At 38.6% G+C, this 25481-nt stretch overlaps 1 protein-coding gene across 1 annotated transcript; it reads left to right on the forward strand.

The window, feature by feature from the left end:
* Positions 1-89: 89 nt before the first annotated feature.
* INTS7 (integrator complex subunit 7) lies at positions 90-24676 on the forward strand. Its single transcript, XM_027723736.2, has 20 exons — positions 90-196; positions 331-460; positions 1260-1406; positions 4263-4400; positions 4872-4918; positions 5414-5613; positions 7009-7131; positions 9589-9706; positions 10654-10788; positions 11361-11458; positions 12106-12345; positions 13032-13169; positions 13887-14093; positions 17646-17840; positions 18638-18741; positions 19134-19202; positions 20289-20421; positions 21695-21793; positions 22582-22767; positions 23689-24676. The coding sequence occupies exons 1-20, from the start codon at positions 106-108 to the stop codon at positions 23974-23976; spliced, it is 2886 nt and encodes a 961-aa protein (XP_027579537.1). The 5' UTR covers positions 90-105; the 3' UTR covers positions 23977-24676.
* The last annotated feature ends 805 nt before the right edge of the window (positions 24677-25481 follow it).

A 25481-nucleotide genomic window follows, 5' to 3' on the forward strand; every position in this document is an offset into this window, starting at 1 on the left:
CTTTCCCGCGGCTGCAGTGGGTGGGGCGGGCACGCGCCTGCGCGGGAATGGCGCGGCGACGGGAGTGCGAGTGCGCGTGCGCGGGGCCGGCGGCGAGGGGCAGGAATGGCGTCCAGTGCCAAGTCGTTCCTGGCCGACGCGGGCTATGGAGAGCAGGAGCTGGACGCCAACTCCGCACTGATGGAGCTGGACAAAGGTGAGGCCGCGCGGGCTCGGGGTTGTCGCAGGGCCGGGGTGGGAGCTTGGCGCTGTGCCGCTTTGTCCACAGCGAGGGCGGAGGGAGGATCTGGGTCTGGAGGTATCTGCGGTAATTCCTGTTGTCTCGCTTAGGCCTCAGGTCTGGGAAACTGGGGGAGCAGTGCGAAGCCGTCGTTCGTTTTCCCAGGCTCTTCCAGAAATATCCCTTCCCTATTCTCATCAATTCGGCGTTCCTAAAGCTGGCTGATGTCTTCAGAGTGGGGTAAGTGCCATCGGTGAGTTTCTCTCCATTCAAATCTCCGGTTGGTAGGACTCACTCTTGGGGACAGATTGTGCTCGATTGAAGTTTGCTTTCCCCATCTTTCGTGGGTTTAAGTGGCTGTTAGTGATCAATGACAGAGTTCCTTTTCATCTGTCCTGATTTGAGGATTCCCTTCCTGACTGATATAAGTTCACTGATGTAAGGTCTGCTTCACAGGCACATTCAGATTTGTAATTCGTAAAAAGATGAATGGTCACGTGTGCAAATTTTGTCTCTAAGTCATGCAATGTTAATAACAAAGCTCAAAGTATAGCTTTTCCAGGTGTCTGCTGTCTAAGTGATGTTTCTAATGGAATTGGAGCTACTTTGGAATAAGTTACAAAGTTAAATGTTGATGTGGAATCTTCACTGCTGTCTCCAAGAAGGGAAAGAAATTCACTCACACCTGACATTGGCAATTAAGTTCTCTTGCCTTAGTCTTGGATGTGTTTTTCTAGAAGAACTGGATCCCTAAGTGTGCACAAAACAGGCATTTGCTTACACCCCTCCTCACTGGTGCCAGCTGGTTCATTTCCCTGGAATTGGGCCTAAATCTGACACTACCAGAACTAGAAAATAAAACACTAGTGTACTAATAGTCTCTTTTGTATTACATCAGTCTACTCAAACATTTCTGAAACGTAGACATTTCCTCGTTTTAATTTTCTTTCAGAAGTTGTTTTAAAATAATTTTGTTTTCAAGTCCTTGAATTTTTGTTATAAAATAGCCTGACAAAGAAACTTGTGTATTTTCTAATAGGAACAACTTCTTGAGGTTGTGTGTGCTGAAAGTTACTCAACAGAGTGAGAAGCACTTGGAGAAGATCCTAAATGTGGATGAATTTGTCAAAAGAGTTTTCTCAGTAATTCATAGCAATGATCCAGTTGCTCGGGCTATTACACTCCGGTATGTATTACATAAATGATCCTAATTTACTTCATATCTGTAGCTAATTATCAGTGTGCTCGACTGGAACAACAAGGCCAAGTGCAAGGTGCTGCACCTGAGCCGGGGCAACCACCGGTATCAACACAGGCTGGGGAATGAAGGGGGTGAGAGCAACCCTGCCGAGAAGGACTTGGGGGTGCTGGTGGATGAGAAGCTGGACATGACCCAGCAGTGTGCATTGACAGCCCAGAAACCCAGTCGTGTCCTGGGCTGCATCCAAAGCAGCCTGGCCAGCAGGTTGAGGGAGGGAATGTTGCCCCTCTACTCTACTCTGGTGAGATTTCACTTTGAGCACTGCACTGCGTGCAGCTCTGGGTTCCCCAGCACAGGAAGGACATTGACCTGTTGGAGAAAGTCCAGAGGAGGCCACCGAGATGATTAGAGGGATGGAGCACCTCCCCTACAAGGAAAGGGTGAGAGAATTGGGGTTGTTCAGCCTGGAGAAGAGAAGGCTTTGGAATGACATATTTGCAGCCTTCTGGTATCTGAAGGGAAACTACAAGACAGATGGTGAGGGACCTTTCACAAGGGCGTCTACGTAGTGAGAGAACAAGGAGGAATGGCTTCAAACTGAAAGAATAGATTTACATTAGCTATTAGGAAGAAATTCTTTTCTGGGAGGGTTGTGAGGCACTGGAACAGGTTGCCCAGAGAAGCTGTGGATGCCTCATCCCTGGAAGTGTTCAGGGTGAGGTTGGATGGGGCTTTGAGCAAGCTGGTCTAGTGGCAGGTGTTCCTGCCCATGTCAGGTGCGTTGGAACCAGATAATCTTTAAGGTCCCTTCCAAACCAAACTGTTCTACGATTATGTGAATGAAATATAGAAGGCTTTTTATACATTGCTCATGGAGTTAAAAGCAAAGACATCTGTCTTTAAAGGGGGTGAATGATAAAGATCTGTGATCAGAAGAACAAGGTTATTAATCATGTACGATGGTGAGAATTTTGTGGATGGCTTCAGGTAAAACAGAATTTGTAGTGTTGAAATTTTGTGTACTCACAAGAAGAAAACTGAACCTTGTTGTATGGATAACCCAGACAGTAGCCATATGCAATATATCATATATTGCCTATGATATATTTAGACCAGGACCAAAAGGAAAGTGCTTCCTTGCATGTCAAAATAATTTTTGTTAACTAATAACCAAAGCTTATGCGAACTTTGTTATACTTGCACCTGTTTTTCATTCATCATTGTCCTAGAAGTTTACTGCTTGTTGGTCTGATCAATAACTTCTAAGGAAGTACTGTTGTATTGTTGATTGCTTTGGGCTTCCTAGGAATCAAATGGGAAAACAAATAAAATAAACCTGTCTTTAATGTCATTGTCCTGCTGCTTTGGTGTCTGTGTCTCCAGCACTGTCCAACATCCTCATCTTAAGTGCATCTTCTGTGCATCTTCCATGCATCTTCCAACCCCTGTGCAGGTGAATGTGAATGTGAAGAGCACTTCTCTTTTTCCCTTTATGTTCTTTTTTTCTCTCCATTTAGAACTGTTACTACTTTCACTGTTGAAAGATGGGAGGCATTAATGGGTTTGATTGATTAGCTCATATGTCCACTTCTTTTTTCTTTTGATATTTCATTTGAGATTGTGCTTTCATGCTCTGGTCTCAGAAATCGTTAAATACAATGGGACTACATGTTTTCTTGCAGTTCCACTGTAGTATTCTAACATATACTTGCAGTTGTTGGCTGGCATTGAGAGTTAGCAGACTGATAGAAGTCCCAGGAATCCAGTCTGTTTGAAAAAATACTTAAATTACTAATAAATTCACAGGATGCATCAAGGGAAACATCAAAATGGCTGTTGGTTCAGCAGTTCCAGATTAAAATCTTCTATTGATTTGGTTTTGTCCTTCTTGAATAGTGTCAGTAAGAAAGAATATGTAGAAAGAAAGATGTGCTAAACCAAAACTTTGTGAAATTTTATTGCTAGATAAGTGTGTGTAAATACTTGCACAGAACTCTTGCTAAAATTACCATCAATGTTACCATCCTGCATTCCTTTTTCTTTTAACTGGATTATGCTAAATGTGTCTGAAGGGTATCTTTTCATAAAAAAGTATAAATTGACTTGCAACTTTGTTAGCAGTTACACAAAAGGTATTGCACTATTCCTACTAATAACCTTATCCCACATCAGTGAAAGATCTTAGAAACAAATTATGAAAGTCAGATATTGGATTACTTGATCATAGTAACTACTGTAGAAACTTCTCTTTCATAGCATGTGGTTAAAATTTATGACTGTTCAGACATTTACTTCTGTACTTACTTCTGCAGTCTTAATTAGGAAGAGGGATAGAAAAAGTAGAAATTAAATTAGTAATTCTCTAAATGTGTTTTTATATCGCCCTAGACTACCACATTTTTGAATTTATATCTCATGGTGTTCTTTGTGTGTTTCTGAAAATAGCCATCAGTACATTTTAGCATTAAATCTGTTGTATTAATATCAGAGCTTGAATGTAAAAGCATCTCAAAAATGCTTATTCCTGGTGCCATAGTGCACTCTTAATTTTAAAAGAATTTTTGGTAAGTTTCTCACTGTACAATTTCAAGATAAGAGGTATCATAATATAATTAAGTTTTTATCAAACCACTGACATAACCCTCATGACAAAATTTGTCACCATTTAATTATATGCCAACTTTTAGCATTTGCTTGTTTCTGTAATAGGTGTGGAAGAGCACACATACTTATAGAAAAAAATAGTGGTTTAACCAGTCATTTTACATTTCTGTTTGGTTTCATCTTACGTTTCTTCTTGAACATCGTTCTTCCTGATTTTTCTGTGATTGATTTCTGTAGGATGTTGGGCAGCATGGCATCTATTATTCCAGAAAGGAAGAATGCGCATCACAGTATTCGTCAGAGTTTGGATTCCCATGATAATGTGGAAGTGGAAGCTGCTATATTTGCTGCTGCCAACTTTTCTGCACAGTCTAAGTAAGATTTTTTTTAATTTCATTAACTCATTCACAAACTTTACTATTTCCTTCTCTAGTGATAACAATGTCATTTATAGCAAAACATATAATTATGTGCAATAATAGTATTGTAGAGAAACCTGAATACAAGTTTAACATTAGTTTTTTCAAAAATGGAAAGCTCATAAATATGAAAATTCAAAGTGGAATAGCAGCTTTAATCAAGGATTATTTTACAGAAATTATATTAGAGACCAAAATGTAGTGCTGCTTGTCATTTTGTCACATTTTTTTGAAAGCTTCCATTTTATCATTTGATCATCCCCTTGTGCAGAGTTTCTGAAAAGACTTAGGTCTTGGCAGGCACTTTTTGGGGAAGGTTTTTATGGTTAAAACACAACGTTCAGTTGATTTTTAAATCTGATTTTTAGAATTTTCATTACTTAATTTTTGATTTTTCATTTCACCTGGTACTTTCTTTTCTCTACAGGGATTTTGCTGTCGGAATATGTAATAAAATCAGTGAGATGATTCAAGGTACATGTATATATTGAATGATAAAAGGGAAAAGCTTTAATTTCTCTGAAAATTCTTTATTATTCATATTTACATATTAGATACCAGAATGCTGTTGCCCTTGTACTCAGATAAGTCCAATTTTTAAATTAAATTAGCTAACCAGTAATCTAATGTCTGGCTCTTGTGTCCTCTTAAAATCTAAGTTCTCGAAGCACCTGTTTGGTACAGAATAAAAGCTTATCTACAGTAGGTGAATAAACTTACATAGACTCTCACAGGTTGCTTCAGATGAGTTAATATGTGTGCTACCTGCACTGAATCAAGGAGCAGCTTTCTCAAACAGCCATGAAAGTGCTTGATACTGCTGTTGTTACACACCTGTCCCAGAGATGAGCTATTTGAATCCAGTGCATGTGTCTGCACAGTCTGCATTCAGCACTGATAGCAATGTAGACATATTGTGTCCCTCAGTACAAGGACTGACACTCTGCCTGTTTCTTTTCCTTGTTGCAGGTTTGGCCACACCCGTGGATTTGAAGTTGAAGTTGATCCCTATTCTGCAGCACATGCATCATGATGCCAGCTTGGCCTCCAGCTCCCGGCAGCTGCTCCAGCAGCTGGTGACATCCTACCCCTCTACCAAGATGGTCATTGTTACTCTGCACACCTTTACTCTGCTTGCTGCTTCTTCTTTGGTTGACATTCCTAAGCAGGTAATTCTTCCTAATGCATTAAGTACCAAGTTCATTTGAAAAAAGTTCAAATTCTGGATGGTTCTGTTTCCAGACAACCCCATCAAATACATTAACCCTTTTTTACAGATCATAACCTGTCTTTCTTTAAATCAACTGGGATTGAAATCAGCTAGGATCGATCAGCATTCTGAAAAGCAAACACCCTGACTTTCTGAAAACATTTCATTGTGGCTGTAGAAGCCAGGCTTCACTTTTCACTGCTGTATATTGCCTTGTGTTGTGGGGGTGCCTTTTGTCTTTCTTTCATGCAAGCAAATGAATATTCCAATAGCACGGAATGCATTTAAAATGTATTTCTTGAAGAACTTTGAGAATTTGAATCTGTTGTTTAAATTTAGGACTATACACCAAGTAATGGGAAAGCAGTGATGGAAAAGTACAATGCTTTTATGCTCTGGTAATGAGCTTTGTGGATGTGATTTATATAGCAGATCTGAACACAGTGACACTTGAGACTCATCTCACTAATCCTTGTAAAGTAGTCATGAAAGTCTATTTGCTTTATTTCAGTCCTGTACAGCTGTGGAAAGCTGGTATCTATTACTGTTAGACTAATAGCATTGATCTGTCTGAAACTTTTGGTATGGCTCATTTCTGTATTTCAGAGGATGCTTTTGATAGTACCGAATCTCAGTCTACTGAAACAGCATTAGAACACTTAATGTGCTGCTTTTTTTTTTCTTTTAAATGGCAGTAAGCATGGAGATTTGGGCTGTATTTCTGCAGCACAACAGCAGCCAATACTGCTTAAAACTGATGTAGTCATGATGGGGAGGTTCATGCTTTTTCATGTCCTGGCTTTCCGTGGTTGTAAATTTGCAGTCAATGGTCACAATAAAGGACATGCAGGCAAGTGTTGCTTAAATTGAGATAAATGCTTCAGAGGGTGTGGGTAGGGATTGTTTTTGTTTGGTTGGGGTTTTGGGGGTTGTTTTTGCAACTGCTGACATACAAGGTATGTCTGTCTTGCTATCTCTTAAGTGCAGATCACACAGATGCCCAAATTAGCATCAAATGCCCAGAATACTGGTTAGCAGCATAATTACAACAGTATAAGGTGTTTACTGAGTTTCTCAGGGATGTTTTATGGTATTTCTGAGCATTGAAACATATCTTGAGGCTTCTCAGGTATGCAGGGTTATGTAGAGAAGGGTACATGAACTAAGAGAGCTGGATGGTAAAAAATGCCAGACTGTTTTAGCTTGCAGTGGCTTCACAGCCATGTGGCAAGCAATCAGACAGATAGGGCAAGTTAATTTTGGTTGAGTATGCTCAATATTTCTTCAAGAGTGCTTTTGGAAAGACTTCCTTCTAGTAGCATATCTCTTAAACAATGAATTTATTTCGTTGTAGATCCAACTTTTGTTGCAGTACTTGAAAAATGACCCCAGGAAGGCTGTGAAGAGGCTTGCGATCCAGGATTTGAAGTTGCTGGCCAACAAGACACCACATACATGGAGCAGAGAAAATATTCAGGTTTATACATTTTTAAGCTAAAGTTAATTATGAAACTTTCCAATTAGTTGTAGGGTTCTTTCTAGAAGAACAATTTGGGAGGTAAAGGAAGGAGGAACATGCATCCCCATATCCTTAAGTTAGGTGCCAAGCAGAGTAGCCAAGTCTTAATGAGCAGTTTGTAGAATATCTTTATTGGACAAGTTGACACATAAGGATCAAAATTGAAGTATTAAAGATGAGGAAAGGTATGTGTAATGTAGTAGGCCTTTTTACAGTAAGGAAATAACTTTTCCATCTGACAAACTGATCTGAGGTAATAGACACGAGAGCGAATGTTTATATTAATCTTAAAATATAGAGTAATTATTAATGCTTTAATTAACACAGAGTCTCTGGGATTTGTCAAAGCCTGTCATCCAGCAAGATATACTTGAAAGGACAAGTGTCATTTTGACTTACTTTCTTAGGATTAATGGCTTATTTTCAATAGTAACCTTGTGACTCTCATAGTATGAATGAGACCCTAGACAGTGTTTATAGTGCACCTGTGCTATTTGGGGAAACTATTGTTATATTGTAGATACTGTCACTGCCTTCTTTCAATCACAGTTGCATGTGAATATTTTTTTCCTCCTCGTCTTTCTCTTTTTCTGGTAGAAATGACTATAGAAAATAACTTTGGCTTAGATTAATGGAAAAGTAAATATTTCAAGAACTTAATGGCAGAGGGTTACAGCTCTACTTTTTTCTGGGTCATTTTTCTTTGCTTTTGCTACGCTTTTGTTCTATGTTGTTGGAGCATAAGGCAGCTGGGAGGAAAAACTGTGTGGGTTTTTGTTAACAATTATGTGAGAAATAAAGCATGTTCTGCTTTGCCCTTGATTCTTAGAGATGATGATTTGGAGCGTGCAGAGGTTTTTGTTTAAGTGAACTGGTTTGTCCTTCATAATATATTAATACCAGAAAAGTATTTTTAAGGAACTGTTTTATGGATTGTTTTATGGATTCTTTGCAGTCAAAATGCTACTCTATACCATTATGCCTGGTCAGGAGTAGACATGGATAACATGGCTTTTGTTGTCACGTAGTGTCTTTGAGTAGATGTCCCAATGTTTGAAATGCGCAGGGACAAGTTCCATCGATGTCAGAACTAAACCAGTGGCAGTTTGATATCAGAACTAAACCAGTGGCTAGGTTAAAACAAGACTAATTGTCTGAATTATCTGCTTGCTGAATGGCGTGCAGAAATAATAAGAATTTTTCTGCCTTCTGAAGTATAAAGTCAACATTTATAGTTGGGAAATTTGTTCTCTATATATTTAAATGACTTAGTAATGTTTATAAAACAGGGACTGGAACAAACTCTCCTTTTCTTGTGGCAAGACCTGCTTCTTGTACCTTTTTACCAACAAAAGTTGGTTAGTTTCTTCAGCATTTTGAGTCTGTCAGATGGGAAGCTTGGTCTTTGAGTTGTGGAGACTTCCTAATTGTAGACATCAGCTTTAGAAGCTGCTGCTGTTGATGTCTAGAGCAGTCCTTCTGTCTGCAGAGGTAACCAGCAGTCTGTGCTCCATCCTGCTAATTCTGTGCTCCTGGCATCCTTCAAAGTTCTGAGAGGGAATCTAATAGCACTGGAGTAAAACATCAGTGTCTTGGGAGACATTGAGACTCATTTTCAACACTAATCATTGTCTCTTCCTCTGTCTGCTGATGCCATACTATTCAATGGATTAACAAAGTACTAATTGGTACAAATTACAGATGTATTTAGAATTTAACCCTTACACCATACATATGCCTGATAAGAACACCACTGAGGTTTTTTTGTCCTGTGAAACTAATTCTGTGTTGTTGTTTTTCTTTATTCAGTTACTGGATATTATCATTCAGCTTTGACACTCTCTGAGGCAGAATGTACTTATATTTTCCATTTGTATCTCATATTACTGTCCCTCTGTTGACTAAAAAAGCAAGGCACAAAAGTATGATGGCACATTCTACTATAATTGAATTAAAAATAAAATACACTTTAGTATTTTTATCAAGGAACTTAAACTGTATTCTGCTGGACACCAGTACTGGTAAAGGAAATGATTTTTGAAACTTTGCTCTTCAGAGGTGTGTGTTTACATAAAACCCTGCAGATTGGTACAAGGCAAAATAATCAGTATGCCTCTAAGACAGGAGAAACTCTCTTAAAATCTTGTGTAGTATTCGATCAATGAGACCTGATAATATTTTTGCCACTGATTTTTAATTAATAAGTGACTTATAATTGATGTTTCATAGCATATAAGAAAGACCCGCTGTCACTTTTCTGCAAGCCAGATCCTCAGTCTTCTAGAACAGTTGCTTGATTTTAGTATAGTATTTTCTGTAGGAAAATTTTGACTTTCAAAACTTTTCAGAGAAGTGGAACTACAGGTTGCTTATGGGACTTCTTATCTCTGTATCTTTTTTCCTGCTGATCTTTAGGCACTCTGTGAATCTGCTCTTCACACTCCTTACGACAGCTTGAAAATGGGCATGTTATCTGTTCTTTCCACATTATCTGGGACCATTGCCATTAAACAATACTTCAGCAGTGCTCCAGGTAAGAAAAGATAGTTATCTTTGGCATTTCTAGTAGATTGGTTTTCTACTGATGATCAGTTGCGTCTAAACACTTTGTAGCATATTCTTAAACTATTTTTGAACTTCAGAATACTAGCTGAGAGTCAGACTGTGTTTATCACATGTAAACTTAAAATAGGATGCTGTATACCCTTGAATAATCATGGTCTCAGATTTTGTTCTGTTTTCTGGGTCCTATAGTATATGAAATGGGTTTTTACCTTTGAGTCTTCAACATTTCTTCATTTTACGATCAGTGTGTTGCCTCTCAAATGGCTGACCTGCATTCTGCTTGAGGTGCTTTGAAACCATAGATTTGCACAGTTCTTGAGTAGCAGGGAGGCTTCATGGTGTGAGGGTGGGCTGGCATGTTATCCAGGTACAGTGAAGCTATGCCACCCTTGTGGCAATGAACTGCAGCAATATCAGGTGAACCTTTCTGCCTTGTGACAATATTCTGGAGAAATAGAGTAGACATTTAAAAGTGATTCAAGGTATCTTGTTCTTAGAATTATCATCATACTGTTTTCTTTTTTCTTCCTGAAAGCCAGACAGCCCTAATGAGTGTTATAAGCCCAACTACATCAACTGCAGAAATGGGAAAAAAAAATACATTCTCTTCAGTCATTCTGGCATGTCTGAATAATTAATATGCTCACCAGCTTTTTTAATCAGACGTAATATTTTCTCTGAGTCCTGAAAATTTCTCTGAGTCCTGAAACATCAGCCTTTAGACCCAAATGTTCTTTCTTATGCGTGTCTAACTGCTGTAGTGTACTTTCATCCTGTCATTTAAACATAACAAAAAAATCTGTAGTCAATATAGTTGTTTCGTAGAAATGTACTTAAAGATCTGTGATGGATCTTTAACATGGTATGTTTATGGACTGTGCAGTTTTGTGTTCTGTTTGCCTTGTCTTTGTTTAGGAACAGCAGCTACAACTGCAAGATCATTTGATTTAGTAAAACTAGCACAGGAGTGCTGTTACCATACTAACCGTGGCATTGCAGCTCATGGTGTGAGAATTCTGACTAATATATCAGCCTCTTGTCAGGACAAAGGTAAGTGAAAGCAAGGGCAACAAAGTGGGTCTGTTTACAATCACGCTTATGCACTTAACACGTATTAACTGGTCCTGTCTGTGAACCTGTCTGTAAATCTGTCTGATCCTTCATACTGGTTAGGGAAAATAAGGACTATAAAATAGTAGAAAATACTCTGTATGATGTTATGAATGATTGGGAAGATTCCATCTTTGTCTAATTAAGAAAAAATTACTGGGCATAGTAGAACTGGTGCTAAATAAATGCTTGTTTTCCCTTTTGCTGTAAGACCAGTGAATTGTTTGTCAACCTTTGAAAACAGTTTGCGCAAAATTCATTGCAAAAGAATAACAGAGCATTTAGAAGCCTTAGTCCATAGGTTTATGCATGCTTTACAAATATCACAGTTGCTGTGACTGCTGAATAGTTACCTGAGACATGGGATGGCAGATTTGTTTCTAAAGTAAGGTAAGACCCAAGTATTAGGGAGATATTTATCTGTCATGACTGCAACAGCACTGCAGGCATTACACTGACTGTGGTAAGAAAACAGAATAGAGAACAAGCTAACTCTCCTTTTCTTTTTGTAGATCTTTTGCCTTTGGAGCAAGATGCAGTTTTTGGCTTAGAAGCTCTTCTTGTTCTTTGTAGTCAAGATGACAGTCCAGGAGCTCAAGCAACCTTAAAGGTGACATTACTCTTATCTTCCCCTAGCACAGCTGTAAGCTACAGTAACATCTTGTGTAACAGAGTGGCTGATATGCACCAGATCCTTTCTGGTGGAAGCGTAACAAACTGGAGGGAAATGAAGATTTTTCTGGTTTGCCCCTAATCAGAGTCCAGAGCTCTAGAGAAACTGAGCACAGCTATAGTGCACCATCTCTCAACTCTAGAATAAGTGAATTGTTCTCAGAGGAACAGCTGTAATTAAACATGAAGAATGGATGGAGGTGTCTCTGGAGGACAAAAGGATCTTGGAGAGAACTTGCTTTATGGGGATGGAGATGCAACGTACATGATCACAAGGCTTTTATTATTTTTATTTTCCCACTTCAGAAACTGCTGTCAGTAGTTTTTCTAGTTATTTACCTGTAAAGGCTGGTGGTCTGACAAAGACTATAAACATTTCTTGAATATGTGATGTGATTTTGTGCTATGAGCTCAGGGACAAAGGCTTGGGCTCTTAGAAAAATCTTACCTTTGTAGAGTACATGGTTTTGAAAACGCCAGATCTATATTTCTGCAGTCATACTTGCAGATAAGTAAGCGTGCCTGGCTTTTTTATTTTTGAGTAGACATCGTGTTTACTGTACCTGTTGAATGTGTGAATTGCAGATCACGTTAACTTGTATGGTGAAGCTGGTCAAGTGCCGTCCTCACCTGAGCCAGTCAGTGGTTGAATCCCTGCTGACGCAGCTGCAGAGTGCCCAGGACAATGCCAGGATTCTCATGTGCCACTGTTTAGCAGCTATTGCCATGCAGCTGCCTGTCCTAGCAGATGGGATCCTAGGAGACCTCATGGACCTCTATAAATTGATTGGACAATCTGCCACAGATAAGAAACAGGAACTTTTGGTAAGGCCTCCCTTGTAGATAAATGTCTGTATAAACAACTGTAGATGAATTGTATTTAAAAAGGCAGCTAAAACATTTGTTATGTCCAGGTTGATGTGCCAATCTACAGCCACTATTTTCAGTTTTGTTTTAACTTTTGACTATATACGTCAGCGTTTAGTGTAGAACTATTTCCTAGATGGAGCTGAACTAAGCAGTGTATTCCATTAAATTTTCCAGCAGGTGGCACTGCTTAGACAAACCTGGCTATTGAAATTATTGGGGTATCTCTAAAGTAATGGTTATAGGCAAAATGGCAGTTAGCTCCATTTATATATGGTGCTCTGATGCAAAATGACTTAATATCTTGTAAGTGAGAAAAATGCTCTCATCACATCTATTTGGAAAAGAATTTGAATTTTAAAAAAGAAATTACAAGCTTTCTGTTAGTTTATTTGGAGCATTTGAAATATCTCAGTTAAAAGGGAGAGTAAAGATTCTTTAAATGAAAGTTACTTTGATCTACAAGAAATACTGAGATGGCTGTAACTACTTAAAAGATTGGACTCAGAAAAATTTTGCAGTTAAAATTTATATGTAATCTTCAATGTAGTTTTGAGCCTAAAATAAAACAGAATTGGCTTTTTTCTTCTTTTCTTTAGTTACTGAAATATAACTTTCTCCCTCACTCCACCACTCTCTATTAGGTTTCTCTTGCCACAGTGATATTTGTTTCCAGTCAGAAAGCTTTGTCCACAGAAATCAAAACTGTTATCAAACAGCAGCTTGAGAACGCCTCCAATGGATGGACAGCCTACAGGATAGCCAGGCAGGCTTCCAGAATGGTAAGTGAAAATATCTGGAGGAAAATGGTTTGTTGTGCTTGGAGGGATGCTATTGATTTCTTTGAATTGGATGAGAAAATAAGGAAAATGGTAGGACTTGGGAGGAGGAAATGAATGGGGGTGGGGAGTAGAAATCGCTTTCTCTCTTACTTCCCTGGAAAGCTGATTCAGAAATATGCCATTTAGGACACTGATCCAATCAGAATGGTTTTTCACTTGTGTGTTTGAAGTATTTGAGAAGGAAGTAAGTAATGGCCTGGCACTTTCTTGAGCACATACCTAATCTGTATTGTCTAACTGTTCTTTAGAAGATGATACAGGTCATCCTGATGTGTGCTTCTCTTTCTTCAATGTGAAGAAAGGAAGAAAAAGATCCTGTTTCCCTTTTCCCTTCAGTAAATTAGCAGCTGGGATTAGAATTACACAGAACCTAGTATGAGATGCTGAGGTGAAAGTAAATTTCAATGTTTGTTTCTCATCTTATTGAATTATCTTGTGTAAATAACTAGTATATACAGGCTGATATTTCCATAAAATAAGATTTGTGCTTTTATTTATTAGGATTGTCACGATCAAAGGTTTGAAAAAACTTTCACTGTCCTATTTTTAAGCTAGGAGTAGTTCTGGAGATGTTACAGTTTTGTTATTTGTATTTGTTTTGTAGAAATCCACAGCCTTCTTTCACATCCCCATTTAGAAACATTCTTCTCATTACAGGGCAACCATGACATGGCCAGAGAACTGTATCAAAGCCTGCTGACTCAAGTAGCTTCAGAACACTTCTACTTCTGGCTGAACAGCTTGAAGGAGTTCTCCCATGCAGAACAGTGTCTGACAGGTTTGCAGGAAGACAACTACAGCTCAGCACTTTCTTGCATTGCTGAAGCTTTAAAGTCCTATCACAAAGGAATAGCATCGCTGACGGTCAGCACACATCTACTGTAGTGGTGATGTTTCTGTCTACTGCAGCATGTGTTTGGTTTCTGTTCTTAAATCTCTGAAAAGTTTTAAAAGATGTATAGCATCTGCCAGACTCCTTTTGAGATGACTGCAGAGAAGTAACACTGCATCTTCAGAGAAAAGATCCTGTAGCTCAGCCAAGTGTGATTAGCTAGATTTTACTTTGTTTTTTCTTTCTTCCCCCCACCCCTCATTTCCTGCATTGATCAGATCACATGATATGTGACAGATCTCGTTTAAAGTTACAGTACTTAAAATTTTCCACTCTTTGTCTTGGCTGAATAAAAGCTATTGTAATAGTCAAACCTGGGAATTTGTCTAAATTGGCTGCTATCTTCTCAAAATATAGAGAAGAATTTAATTGTCTTCCTCCCTCCTGTTGAGTTCATGTTGCCTTGTATTTGACAGTGTGATCTTGTGGAATCCTAACAACAAGGCAACACCAATTTAGAAAGAGGAGAGCAGACAATTCATCTTCATCAAATTGGCAGAATTCAGATGGTACCTGCTTTTATGCAAATACTTTTCTGCTTCTCTGAAGTGGTAAAAATACCACATCTGTGAATGTAAACAAAAAAAAGCATTAATGAATAAGGACCTTCAGTTCTTACTGTGAAGTTGCTTCTTAACTAAAGATGATCCAGCTTCACACAATGCTTTATTTCGTATTTTAGTTTCCATGAAGAAATCTTTACAGACAGTTTTCTTTGCGTATCTTCAGTGAAGCTGCTTTTTTTCTCTTTTTTTAGTGACCGGCACTGTCTGGGTCATGACAATTCATATATAAGTGTTTAATAAAGTTCAGATATTACTATTTATTAATAAAATGTCCCTGAATAAGCAGAAAGGACATAAATTTTACACTGTTATCCTCTGAAAGACCCATTATTCCTGAAGCGTCTGTCTTTAACTGTTGGCTGAGTGAATAAGGCTTTTAATTCAGCATTTCAAGATTTCTCTAGCATGGAGAAGACATTGAGGGGAGGACCTCATCTAATTAGATGTAAATATTTAATACAGGCAGGAAAATAACTTGCTTGAATAAGTCATTCTGTGATTCAGGAATTTAATTACCCTCTCCCTAGAGTTTGGGACTGTTTCTCTGTTGAAGGGTTCCTGTCTTCGTCTCTGCTGACTTCGCTTCCTGCATGCTGCACATAGTGCTTTTCTGGGTGCAGTACCTTCCTTTTGAGTGGTTGTGGTCCAGAGGAGAAAGTACAGGTTTTGTAGGGTTAGAGGAGAGAAAATTTGGGTTTATTGCTGGTTGTTGCTGACTTGTTGCATCATTCTGGACAATTTCCCAACCTGCTTGAGTGTATCAGCTGTAAAAGGAGCCACTCACTGTTTGCATCTGTAGAACTCAAAGGGGAGCAAAGTGCACAGAGTGCACGATAGTCTTGCTGCTGAAGACTTGCTGTCTCTCCCCCCTGACTTCAGATTTACTGTTTCTGCTGTTTCAGTGCAGAGCACAACTCAGCACTGGTGATACCACAAACCAGTGGTGTGTATGATGAATCCTGTGTAGCTGTTCCTCTTTGTAGCTGGAAAACACTGCCAGTAAATCTGTTGCAGATGTTTAGTCAGCACAGTTTTGCAATGATGAAGCATTCAGACAGTGTCTGATCTTGTCGGAAAATTTCTCAATTCCTCCTTGATACACATACAACTGTCTTGCATTGCTGCATGCAGAATGTTCTTACATCTGACTTAGTGTGCTTGAGGGAAAGTAGTCCCGTTACTTTATGGATGAGAGTTGTATGTGGGAGGACAGGGACTTGTCATGGAGCATATTGACCTCAGTCCTCATCCATCTTGCTGTGTATTTGCTTGTAGAGCTATCAAAAGGTTTGAATAGGACCTGCTCTTTCTGGCATGGAACATGTGTCTCATTGGAAGCTTTGTGCTTATTTTTCACTGCTGGCAATCTAGAGAAGATACAAAACTTGAACAAAGCATTCATACAGCCATTGGTTAAGTGGCACTAATTCCAAATATGTTGATAGCAAGTGATGGTGTTCAAAGAACTTGGCTGAGCTAAAGAACTCTGTCAGTTTTAAAAAAGAATTGTGGCTCATTTATTGCCCATGGCTATATGAGTAGCAGATAAGGTAATTGCAGTATTAATGAGACAAGCTTGTATTTCCATTTGCAAGAATCAAGTCCCATTTGTGCTACTAAAAATGTCTGGATTTTCAGATACAAGTACTGGTACTTTACTCTCTTTAAAAGCATGTAGTCTCTGTAGAGCAATTACAGTGCAGTGGACCCTCTTCCACAGAGGGTTTTCTGAAACTACCCCTGCAGAATAAACTGAACGTTTTCAATTCAAAAGGGATTTTTTTTGTGCAAAAGCAAAGTGATAGATAAGAGAGGCTGAGTGGCTCAAGTGATGAAATAATCTTATTTCTTCAGTTGAAATCTAGCTCAATAGTTTAAAGTGGCTTCAGTCAGCTATGTTTCCTCACTTTAATCAGTAGTGGGCCAGTTCTCAGATGACGTGATGTTTTGTGAGACACTAGTTAACTGTTTCTCTGCCAGCAAAGAAATGGTTCTTAGTACGGTTTTGGGATGGCTTACAACTTCTTGCTTTCAGAAGTGACATGCTGAGAAATAAGAAGCACTGGGGAAGATATGCATGAATTTGACATACTTTCATTCTCTGAGTAAGAGAAAGTCCCAGTGCTTTGTTTTGCAGATGACTTTCCTCCCCCTCTGCAAAGAAAAAAGTGTATTCTTCTCAAAATCCAAGAGTTTAAGAAAAATAAGTAGTGGATTTTTGGCTTAAGTAGTATCAAACCTTGAGTGCTCAAATTTAGCCCCTCCTGGGTGTCCTAAGCTGTCACAGATGCTTCTACAAGTCATATAAGCTCTTAGGGAGCAAAGTTTCACAGAACTGTATTTTCTAAATAATAGTGGTTTGTCTACCCTCCTGGAGTTCTGTTATTTACTGTCCTTAGTTATCCCTGGATCTTGTCTCTTGGCCTTCATCAAATGCAAGGTTCAGGGCTTTCATAATGTTCCCATCCATTTCACAGTCCAAAAAAATCAAAGGTTATCACCCCTTCCTCTTGCTCTGGGTAACTTTAGCCAATTCTTTCTCTTCTGGCTGATGTAGAGAATCACTTTTTCAGTCCTTGTGTTTCTGTTTGACATCCAGTTCAATGTACTTTCTCTTACAGTAAAGACTATCTGGGCTAATGTCATTTGAAGCCTTATGACTTGGCCTTGGAAAAAGAGGAAATATGTGCCCTAATAGCATTGTAACAGCTTAAGTCACATTTATTACAAGGGTGGGATGCTTACAATATGACTTAGGAATTATGTAACTTCTGTGTCATTTATATTTAGTATGATTTAAATTGAACAAACCTGTTAAATGTAGTTTTAAAAAAAGCATTTAGAATTTGAACTTTAGGTTTTAGTTGTCTGATGAGACAGTTCAGTGACACTGCAATGTTATTTTATCATTTTTTGCTTTTGACCTAGATTGCCAACATTGCTATTACTGTGTTTCAGGCTGCTAGTACTCCACTTAATCCTCTGAGCTTTCAGTGTGGATTTGTGAAACTCAGGATTGACCTTCTGCAAGCTTTTTCTCAACTTATTTGTACCTGCAACAGCCTAAAAACAAGCCCACCACCAGCTATTGCCACAACGATTGCTATGACATCAGGAAATGATCTCCAAAGGTGTGGACGCATCTCTAACCAGGCACGTGTTCTTGTTCCACTCTCACGCAGTTCTGTTTGGGACTTGGGTACCAATTTTGCTTCTCAGCAGTCATATCTTTCAGAAGAACAAAAAGTAGCAGTGAAGTGTTTTGCTGAATAGTGGGCCTTGGCTTTCACCTGTAGCTATAAAAATGCCTGCCCTGTTAATATGACCTGCCTGTAACGGGTCATACTCTGAAGCTGAGTGTGCGCATGTTTTCTCGTACACTCACACGCACAGCTTCCAAGGATGTGCATGTAGTGAGCCGCTCAAACTCGCAGCAAGACCTTTCACACCTTGTCTTAAAACACCTCAGGTACTGTGATTACACTGCAGAAGAATATATATACCTTAGGATTGTACTGCAACTCCTTTTGGTGAGTGTTGGCAACTGCCTCGATACCATGAAAAACACCGAGATGGTTTGCTTCTAAAAAGCATGTAGTCTACAAGAAGGAATCAGTGGGTAGACTTTGAAAGCTAAAGCAGTTTGATTTACCAGTAGGGAATGGAGGAGGTTGTTGCTGGAGGTTTTTTTGTTTTGCTTTATTTTTAACCCCAGGAGTGTATGTTGGTGTTCTGTTACAGGAGAAATGTCTGTTTAATGCGTGGATAACAGTCTGTCATTTTGGTAATTTTCATCTGTGTGAAGAAGCAAGAACTTTATATTTTTTGGTGGAGTGTGTTACCTTATTCCTTCAGTGTTGTATGTTATAGTGTACTGGTATTCTTAATGTGTGGTGTTTTGTTTGTTTTCCTTTGACTGGTGTTTTTGACTAGTAACATTGTCTCTGTAGATGAAACACTCAATGGAGGAATTCCGAAACTTGGCTACACGGTATGGAGATCTGTATCAGTCATCTTTTGATGCAGACTCTGCTACTCTAAGGAATGTAGAACTGTATCCTTTTAATATCTTATAATTTGTCCATTTGCCTTCTCATGTAGACAGCATGAAGCTTAACAATCGTCTTTTCTCTAGACTGCCACAAAGTCATTTTGAAGCACTTAATAACATAAAAATTATGTACCAGTTGCTTAAACCTATTTGAAAATAAACATTACCACACTATTGTTTGTAATTACTTTATGAACAACTTATTACACAAAAATTGGAGCAGCACAAGACTTGGTAATTTCATAGTTCTTGCTCCATGTTTACTTAACAAGTAATGACTGTAGGATTACTTCACAAAAGCTAGAGAAACAAGGAAAAGTGCTACTAAATACACTGCATTTCTTGTTTTAGGTGCCAACTTTTTAAGCCTTTCAACTCCTTAGTATTAATATCAGACAACAGCAGAGCTGCCTTTTGATTTCACATGCAATAGAAGCTCTGATTTTGGATCCAGAATCTGCAAGGTAGGTTTGATAGTTAACTTCATGCTCCTTTTCTGATTATTTCTAAATCCTTGGAGCTTTAAGCGCTGGAATTGGAAGAATGTTCGGAAAGGTTTCTCAGTAGACCCTTCTAATTGTACTTTGGGCAGGCTTAAGGATCTATTGCTTCTGTGCTATACCTGGCAGGCTGGGGATTGTGTTTTGAGTTCTGCATTTTGCACTGATTTTACTCGAGAGCACTATACTGGACTTGTCTTGAATATAGTCTTGCATTAAAGTAAAAAAGACTTTTAATCTCTCCTTTAACCAACTCATTTATCTTGTGTCATCCTGTGTTAGCTCCTCTACCTGTTGCTTGCACTTGTGAGTGCACCTTAGCTTCCTTCACAGTTGTGAAAATATATGCACTAAATTAGTTAAAATTTCTAATGTAAATCCATCACCTCTGATTCTTTTTCTAACAGTGAACTTATGTCCACTAGAAAATCACATTGAAGTACCCATGAATTGGATCACTGTTGTAAACTCCCAGGCTGAGATTAAATGGAAAATACTGTGGATAAAACCTCTTAGTGATTTTGTAAATCACAAAGTGAGCAATAAAAGTGAGCACCCTAAGTGACTGTACTACTCATTATGAATTAAGCGTTGCTTAGAAGGTGTATTAATCAAACTCGTATGAAGCTGGGTGTCTAGGAGATGGAATTGTATTCAAGTCGTGAGATTATAAACTTCCAGGTTTAGTCTTAATTCTGACTGGCATTCTTGCTTTTCTTTGTGTTTAAAAATGTTATAAACACTGCAGTCTTAAATAAAAGCCAGGGGAAATAGGCATGCTGAGTCTGTTAGACCTGTAACTGCTTCGAGTGAGAGAGGGTGGGGACAGAAAGTGGTGGCTAAGCTGTAGTTTAGAAGGGTTTAAATGTAAAGAGCAAGTCTTACAGTGAAAAAAATAGTAAAGAAACAGAGTAAACAGTTTGAAAGATATCCCTTAATGGATTTCAAGTTGTAACAGAGGATGGTCTTGTTGGGTCTGTTTGGTAGTGTGCCTTCCAGATTATGATGAGGAAAGTTAGTTAGACACAGTAAAAAGTTTTATTTTTTTAGTTTCCAGGAATATAGCTCAAATGGAACAGCTCATGTTGAAAGTGAATATGAAAGAAGAATGATGTCTGTATTTAATCATGTACTAGAGGAGGTGGAATCCCTCAACAGGAAGTATGCTCCTGTGTCTTACCTGGCAAGTAACAGTTTTATTTTAAATGTATATTCTGTAGGCAAAGGTTCTAAACACCTGGCAACTCCATGTATCTATGGGCATATGGCCAAGAAACCAAAAAGCACGCTCAGTTAATTAGCACAACCTCTTACTGGCACAAATGGTCTCTACAAAGACACACTACTTCAAAAATACTTCAAAAATGTTTTTGATAGAACACCTGTAACCTTACTGATATGATTAAAAATAATCTTTTAAAAATTCTGATACTTAGAGCATAGCAGATGCTGATAAGATAACTGAAAGTACTGTCAACTCTGTCAGACCTCTCGCCACACTCACATTCAAACACTGAAGCGCTTTCTCTCTGTTCATGCTCTTGTTGTGAAGGAATTCTCCCCCTACCACACACAGTGCTGGAGGGTCCAGCACTAGCCTAGCTTTGGTCCCAGAGCTGTTGGTTGTTGTACATTCACAATACTGTGTTTTGTGAATGTATCCTTTCTCTTATCAGTGTAGGTCATCAGAGGACACGAGGTAAAGTGTGCTTAGTGCAAACAGCCAGGTGATAATGTGCCCCTTTACAGGGCTGCAGTGGTTCTGTCTTTTACTGTTAGTGAACATCATAAAACTGAAGTGCATGTTAATGGGAACCAGGTAGTTTATTTATCATGCCTGGCTTCTGTTTGCCTTGTTTCTAAATTCAACAGTCCTTACCAATTCCAAATAGAATTGAAGAATGAGTCCCGTAAATGGTAGCAAAGGTAAACCCTGTAAACTTAGTTGTCACTGGCTCTGTACCAAGGCAGCTGCGTGGCTTCAGCAGCTTGTGCTGAACACACTGCTTGTGTTCATCTGAGCCAGAAGGGTGGTATAGTGCAGCAGGGAAAGAAAGAGTGGTCAAGAGGCTTAAAACTTAATTATTGTATTAAGTTGTGATAGATGCCAGTCTTGTTTGCTTGGAGGGGAGTTTGTGTGTGATGTTTTTGTGTACGAGTGTTTCAAGCAGATCCTGCTCTGCTGACTCTAACACTAGGACTGGAAAGATTTGTATTTTTCTTTTTCTTGGCCTCCTTGTTGTTTCCAGAGCAGAATACCTTCTTCATAAAAAGCAGAACATAAACAGGCTGAATGTAATCACTGTCATCATAGTGGCTGTTATTCCGTGACTGTATTAATATATTTTTGGACTTCTAGTGGAAATTACTGCTGTTTCAGTACCTCGAGTACGTGTCTTTTTCCTATGCTGTGAATGGTATTTTCTTCTCAATTGTTCTGGCTCTGTTTCTTGCAGCATACAGCTTGTCTGTGCAATGCTGTCATTGCCTTGTTGAAGGTGCCCCTTTCATTTCAAAGGTACTTTTTCCAAAAGCTGCAGTCTACAAGTATCAAAGTAAGTACTGTTCAAATATGGCCTAAAATTTCTCTTTCCAGAGTCTTTATTTCATGAGAAAAGCCCTACTGAAGGCACAAAGCTTCAGTACTTTAGTGAAGATACTTAACTGCAAATAGCATTTGGGTTTATCTCTTAGGAATAAATTGAATACTACCATGTATGGTCCTTGAGAACCACTAGGCCGGGACTTCGATAAGTAGGATTCAGTTCTTTGGTTGCAAAGCCTTAAAGGCAAAATGTTGCTGGAATTTTTCTTGATTCTGAGTCTGCAAAGCTAAATAATGTTCTGGTCCCAGGAAGGCAGCTTTTCCTTTAAAAAGCAAGGTTTACTATTTTGAAGAAAATTGTGATATGTATCAGCTGACTGACAAGAATGACTATATATGACTATGATCATATTTTTTTTTGTTTTATTTAAGTGCTCATTTTTTGGGGGGAAAAATGAAAGCCTTAAGTTTTTTTATATTTATTCTTATTGCATTTCACTTCTTTGTTCAGCTTAATATACTTACTTGTGGCTGTTTTGGGGGAAGATTTTTTCCACATCTTTTGTGGAAGTATAGTAAATGAAACTGATATAAACACAATATCTGGTATTGCTGCTGATGTTTATTAGTTAATATAATAAAAGGTCTCAGATAATATCTGTTTTTCCATTTGCTGGTTTTCTTATGAACCTCTCCTTGGAAATTTTGCTATAAGAAGGTGTCCTGTTTCATCCTTTTATTGTGTTTGCTTTTCTGGAGGCTTATAATTACATTTTGGTCTGTTTACTTGTGTTTCAGCTTGCTCTATCCCCATCTCCAAGGAACCCAGCAGAACCTATAGCAGTACAGAACAATCAGCAATTGGCCCTAAAGGTGGAAGGAGTGGTTCAGCATGGATCTAAACCAGGCCTTTTCCGCAAAATCCAATCGGTCTGTCTAAATGTCTCTTCGGTGCTGCAGAGCAAATCTGGACAAGACTATAAGGTATGGATAGAATAGAGCCAGGAGGAGTCTGAAGCTCTTTTGCTGTGTTTTCATGTTCTTTTGTTTGACTCTGGTTAGCAGAATTTTCAGGTTGAAACAAATGGGTGGTTCTGTTATTCTTTCACTCCTGACAGTTGACATTCGAGCGCTGGCCAGAGCCAGGCATAGCGCCTGGAAGGGATCTGGGATTTTCAAATCTGCTATATGCCAATGCCATTTTAAAAACAACTTTTCTTCCAAAGAAAGAGGCTTTGTGATGTTCAGAACAAGTCATTAGGCATCTGCTTGAGATCAGGAATACTCAACCTAGGTATATATCATATGGAACTCCACAGGACAAAAAAAAACAGGAGCAGATTATTCTCTACCACATAGTCTCTAGAACTTACTCATCATCATTTTAAGGTTCTTTTGTTTATGGAAATCATGAGGACAGACTGTCCAAATTAAAGAGCATCTAAGGAGATACATATTAAATTTAACTCAACAGTTTTATCGAAGATTGCATGCCTGGATTTTAGGTTCTGCTGATGTGTGGTATTTGGTGAAAGGCCTGTTCTGGTGGGTTTTGGGGTTGGGTTTTTGTTTGTTTGTTTGTTTGGGGTTTTTTGAGGGGGGGAAAAGGGGAAGGTTTGTTGCTTATGAAAAACAGAACTAGGAAGTGTGTAATGTTTGACTTGCATTACTCTGTGGAAAACTAGAACCTCAGGTAGAAAAACTTGTTGGCTACCTTGCTTCCATGAGTAGATATAAAAACTCATGGATGAAAAGGCGTGTCAAGCTGTCTCAAACATGCACTGGTCTGGGAAAATTGAGGACAAAATTTGCTCTTTTTTTCCTTTCTTTCCCTCAAATGGAGAGCAGAAAACTTATTTTTGACAGGTTTATATGAAGTGACATTTTAACCATCTCTGTTCTCAGATTCCTATTGACAACATGACCAATGAAATGGAGCAGAGGGTGGAACCACACAACGACTACTTCAGCACTCAGTTTCTGTTAAACTTTGTGATACTTGGCACCCACAACATCACAGTAGAGTCCTCTGTAATAGATTCAAATGGTATTGTCTGGAAAACTGGGCCTAAAACAACTATTTTTGTTAAATCTCTTGAGGATCCGTACTCCCAGCAGGTCCGTCTCCAGCAACAGCAAGGACAGCCGCCGTCCCAGCAGCAGCAGCAAAGAACTGCATACTCACGATTTTAATCCCCAGAAGTGACTGGTCAGCTGGTATTGCAGTTTTTCTTGGAAATTTTTTTTTTTTTTTTTGGAAGACCTACAATTATAACCTTCTCCTAGAAAGCCCCAGATGCCAATTTGTTGCTTTTTAAATTATCTGGGGTAAATTTGAACTCGATTCAGCAGAGGCAGCTGTTCATATTTGGAGCTGTGCTCTTACTATAAGAACTTCTACCTGATCTCTTAACTTCTGTTTACAAACCTGTTCCAGCAGGCTCCACAAACTGTGATAGCAGGGGACACTTAAGAGCTTCTTTGACTGTGTACTTTCTGTGCTGTCATTTTTTGAAGTACATAGGTTCTAATGTTAGGCTTACAGAACATCAGTAAACACTTTGGCTGGTTATACAGAACTGAGTGTAATACCAAGGTTGTATCTTTTAATGTGAAGGAATAGGCAGGAATATCCAGGGACTTTTATTTCTGACATTTCAATAGCAGCTTCCAGTATTTGGCTGTTGTATGTGTATTATTACAATTCATCAGCACTACTTAATGCATACATCTGGAAGAAATTTGTAGCTCACTTCTCATACCCAGTCATTGAAGAGGGAGGAGACTGCTTGAGGGGTTGCTGTCTGGGGAGGTCTGCAAGAGGCAGAGTTTTACAGGTGGGAACAGTGACTGTTTCTGAGATGATAGAGAAAATATTACTACATTGTTTTTAGATTTTCATGCATCTGTATTTCTGAAACCTTTCATTTTGGTGGGGAGGGGGTATTCTTTTAAGAGGGAAATTAACTGGCAAGTGGTCATTCATTTTAACTGCTTTGTTTTTTAAAAGGAATCTTCTATACCAAAGCCTTGTCATCTTGTGTACTCTTTGACCAATTTGCTAATCTTAATTGTTACTTTTGCAGTATAACTTGAAAGAGGTTTTTGCCAATACTAGAAATTGATTCACAATAATTTTGGAAGTACACTGCTTCGTACACAGTTTTCATGTTGAAACTCTGTCTGTCTTCAGACTTACAGGCAATAGATCACATAACATGACCTTCACCTGGTCCTCATAAATAATCTCTGCTTTTCGATCAGCAGAAAAGTAGAACCCACTTGAGTGAAGAGGAGGAGGGATGGCACTTCTTATAGACTTCACTTAGTAAATTGTTGGATCCCCCTCATTGCAGCAGAAATTTTCATTGTTATTTTCTCGGTAAATTCCTAAGATATTTGTTATATGTTATTTGTTCAAATTGATTACACTGTAGAAGCTGGCTGGAGCTTAGAGATTTTGCCTGCTTTATATTCAGAGAATATAATAATGAATTTTGTAAGCTAGGGTTTCCTTGGCATAGATGAATGAAGAATTTTTTTCTGTGTTTTCCCGTAGTAGTTACCTAAGAAATCAACTTTCTTCCTTTTGGCTTGAGACTAACCAAAAAAATTAAAATGGAAGGGATCACGCTAGATGTCATAATATCTTGGTCAGGCTGTAATCGTAACTAGAAAAGATAATTGAGATGCAAGGT

This window comes from Pipra filicauda, unplaced genomic scaffold, assembly GCF_003945595.2.
Source record: "Pipra filicauda isolate LSUMZ 115617 unplaced genomic scaffold, ASM394559v2 scaffold221_size1283894_pilon, whole genome shotgun sequence".
NCBI classification, from domain to species: domain Eukaryota; kingdom Metazoa; phylum Chordata; class Aves; order Passeriformes; family Pipridae; genus Pipra; species Pipra filicauda.

Excerpts from the sequence above, each read along its gene's own strand:
- INTS7 (XM_027723736.2), top strand. The coding sequence starts at position 106 with ATGGCGTCCAGTGCCAAGTCGTTCCTGGCCGACGCGGGCTATGGAGAG. Across the intron at positions 461-1,259 it reads GCTGATGTCTTCAGAGTGGG|GAACAACTTCTTGAGGTTGT; the intron begins GTAAGTGCCATC and ends ATTTTCTAATAG. Across the intron at positions 20,422-21,694 it reads ATGCTCCTGTGTCTTACCTG|CATACAGCTTGTCTGTGCAA; the intron begins GCAAGTAACAGT and ends TGTTTCTTGCAG.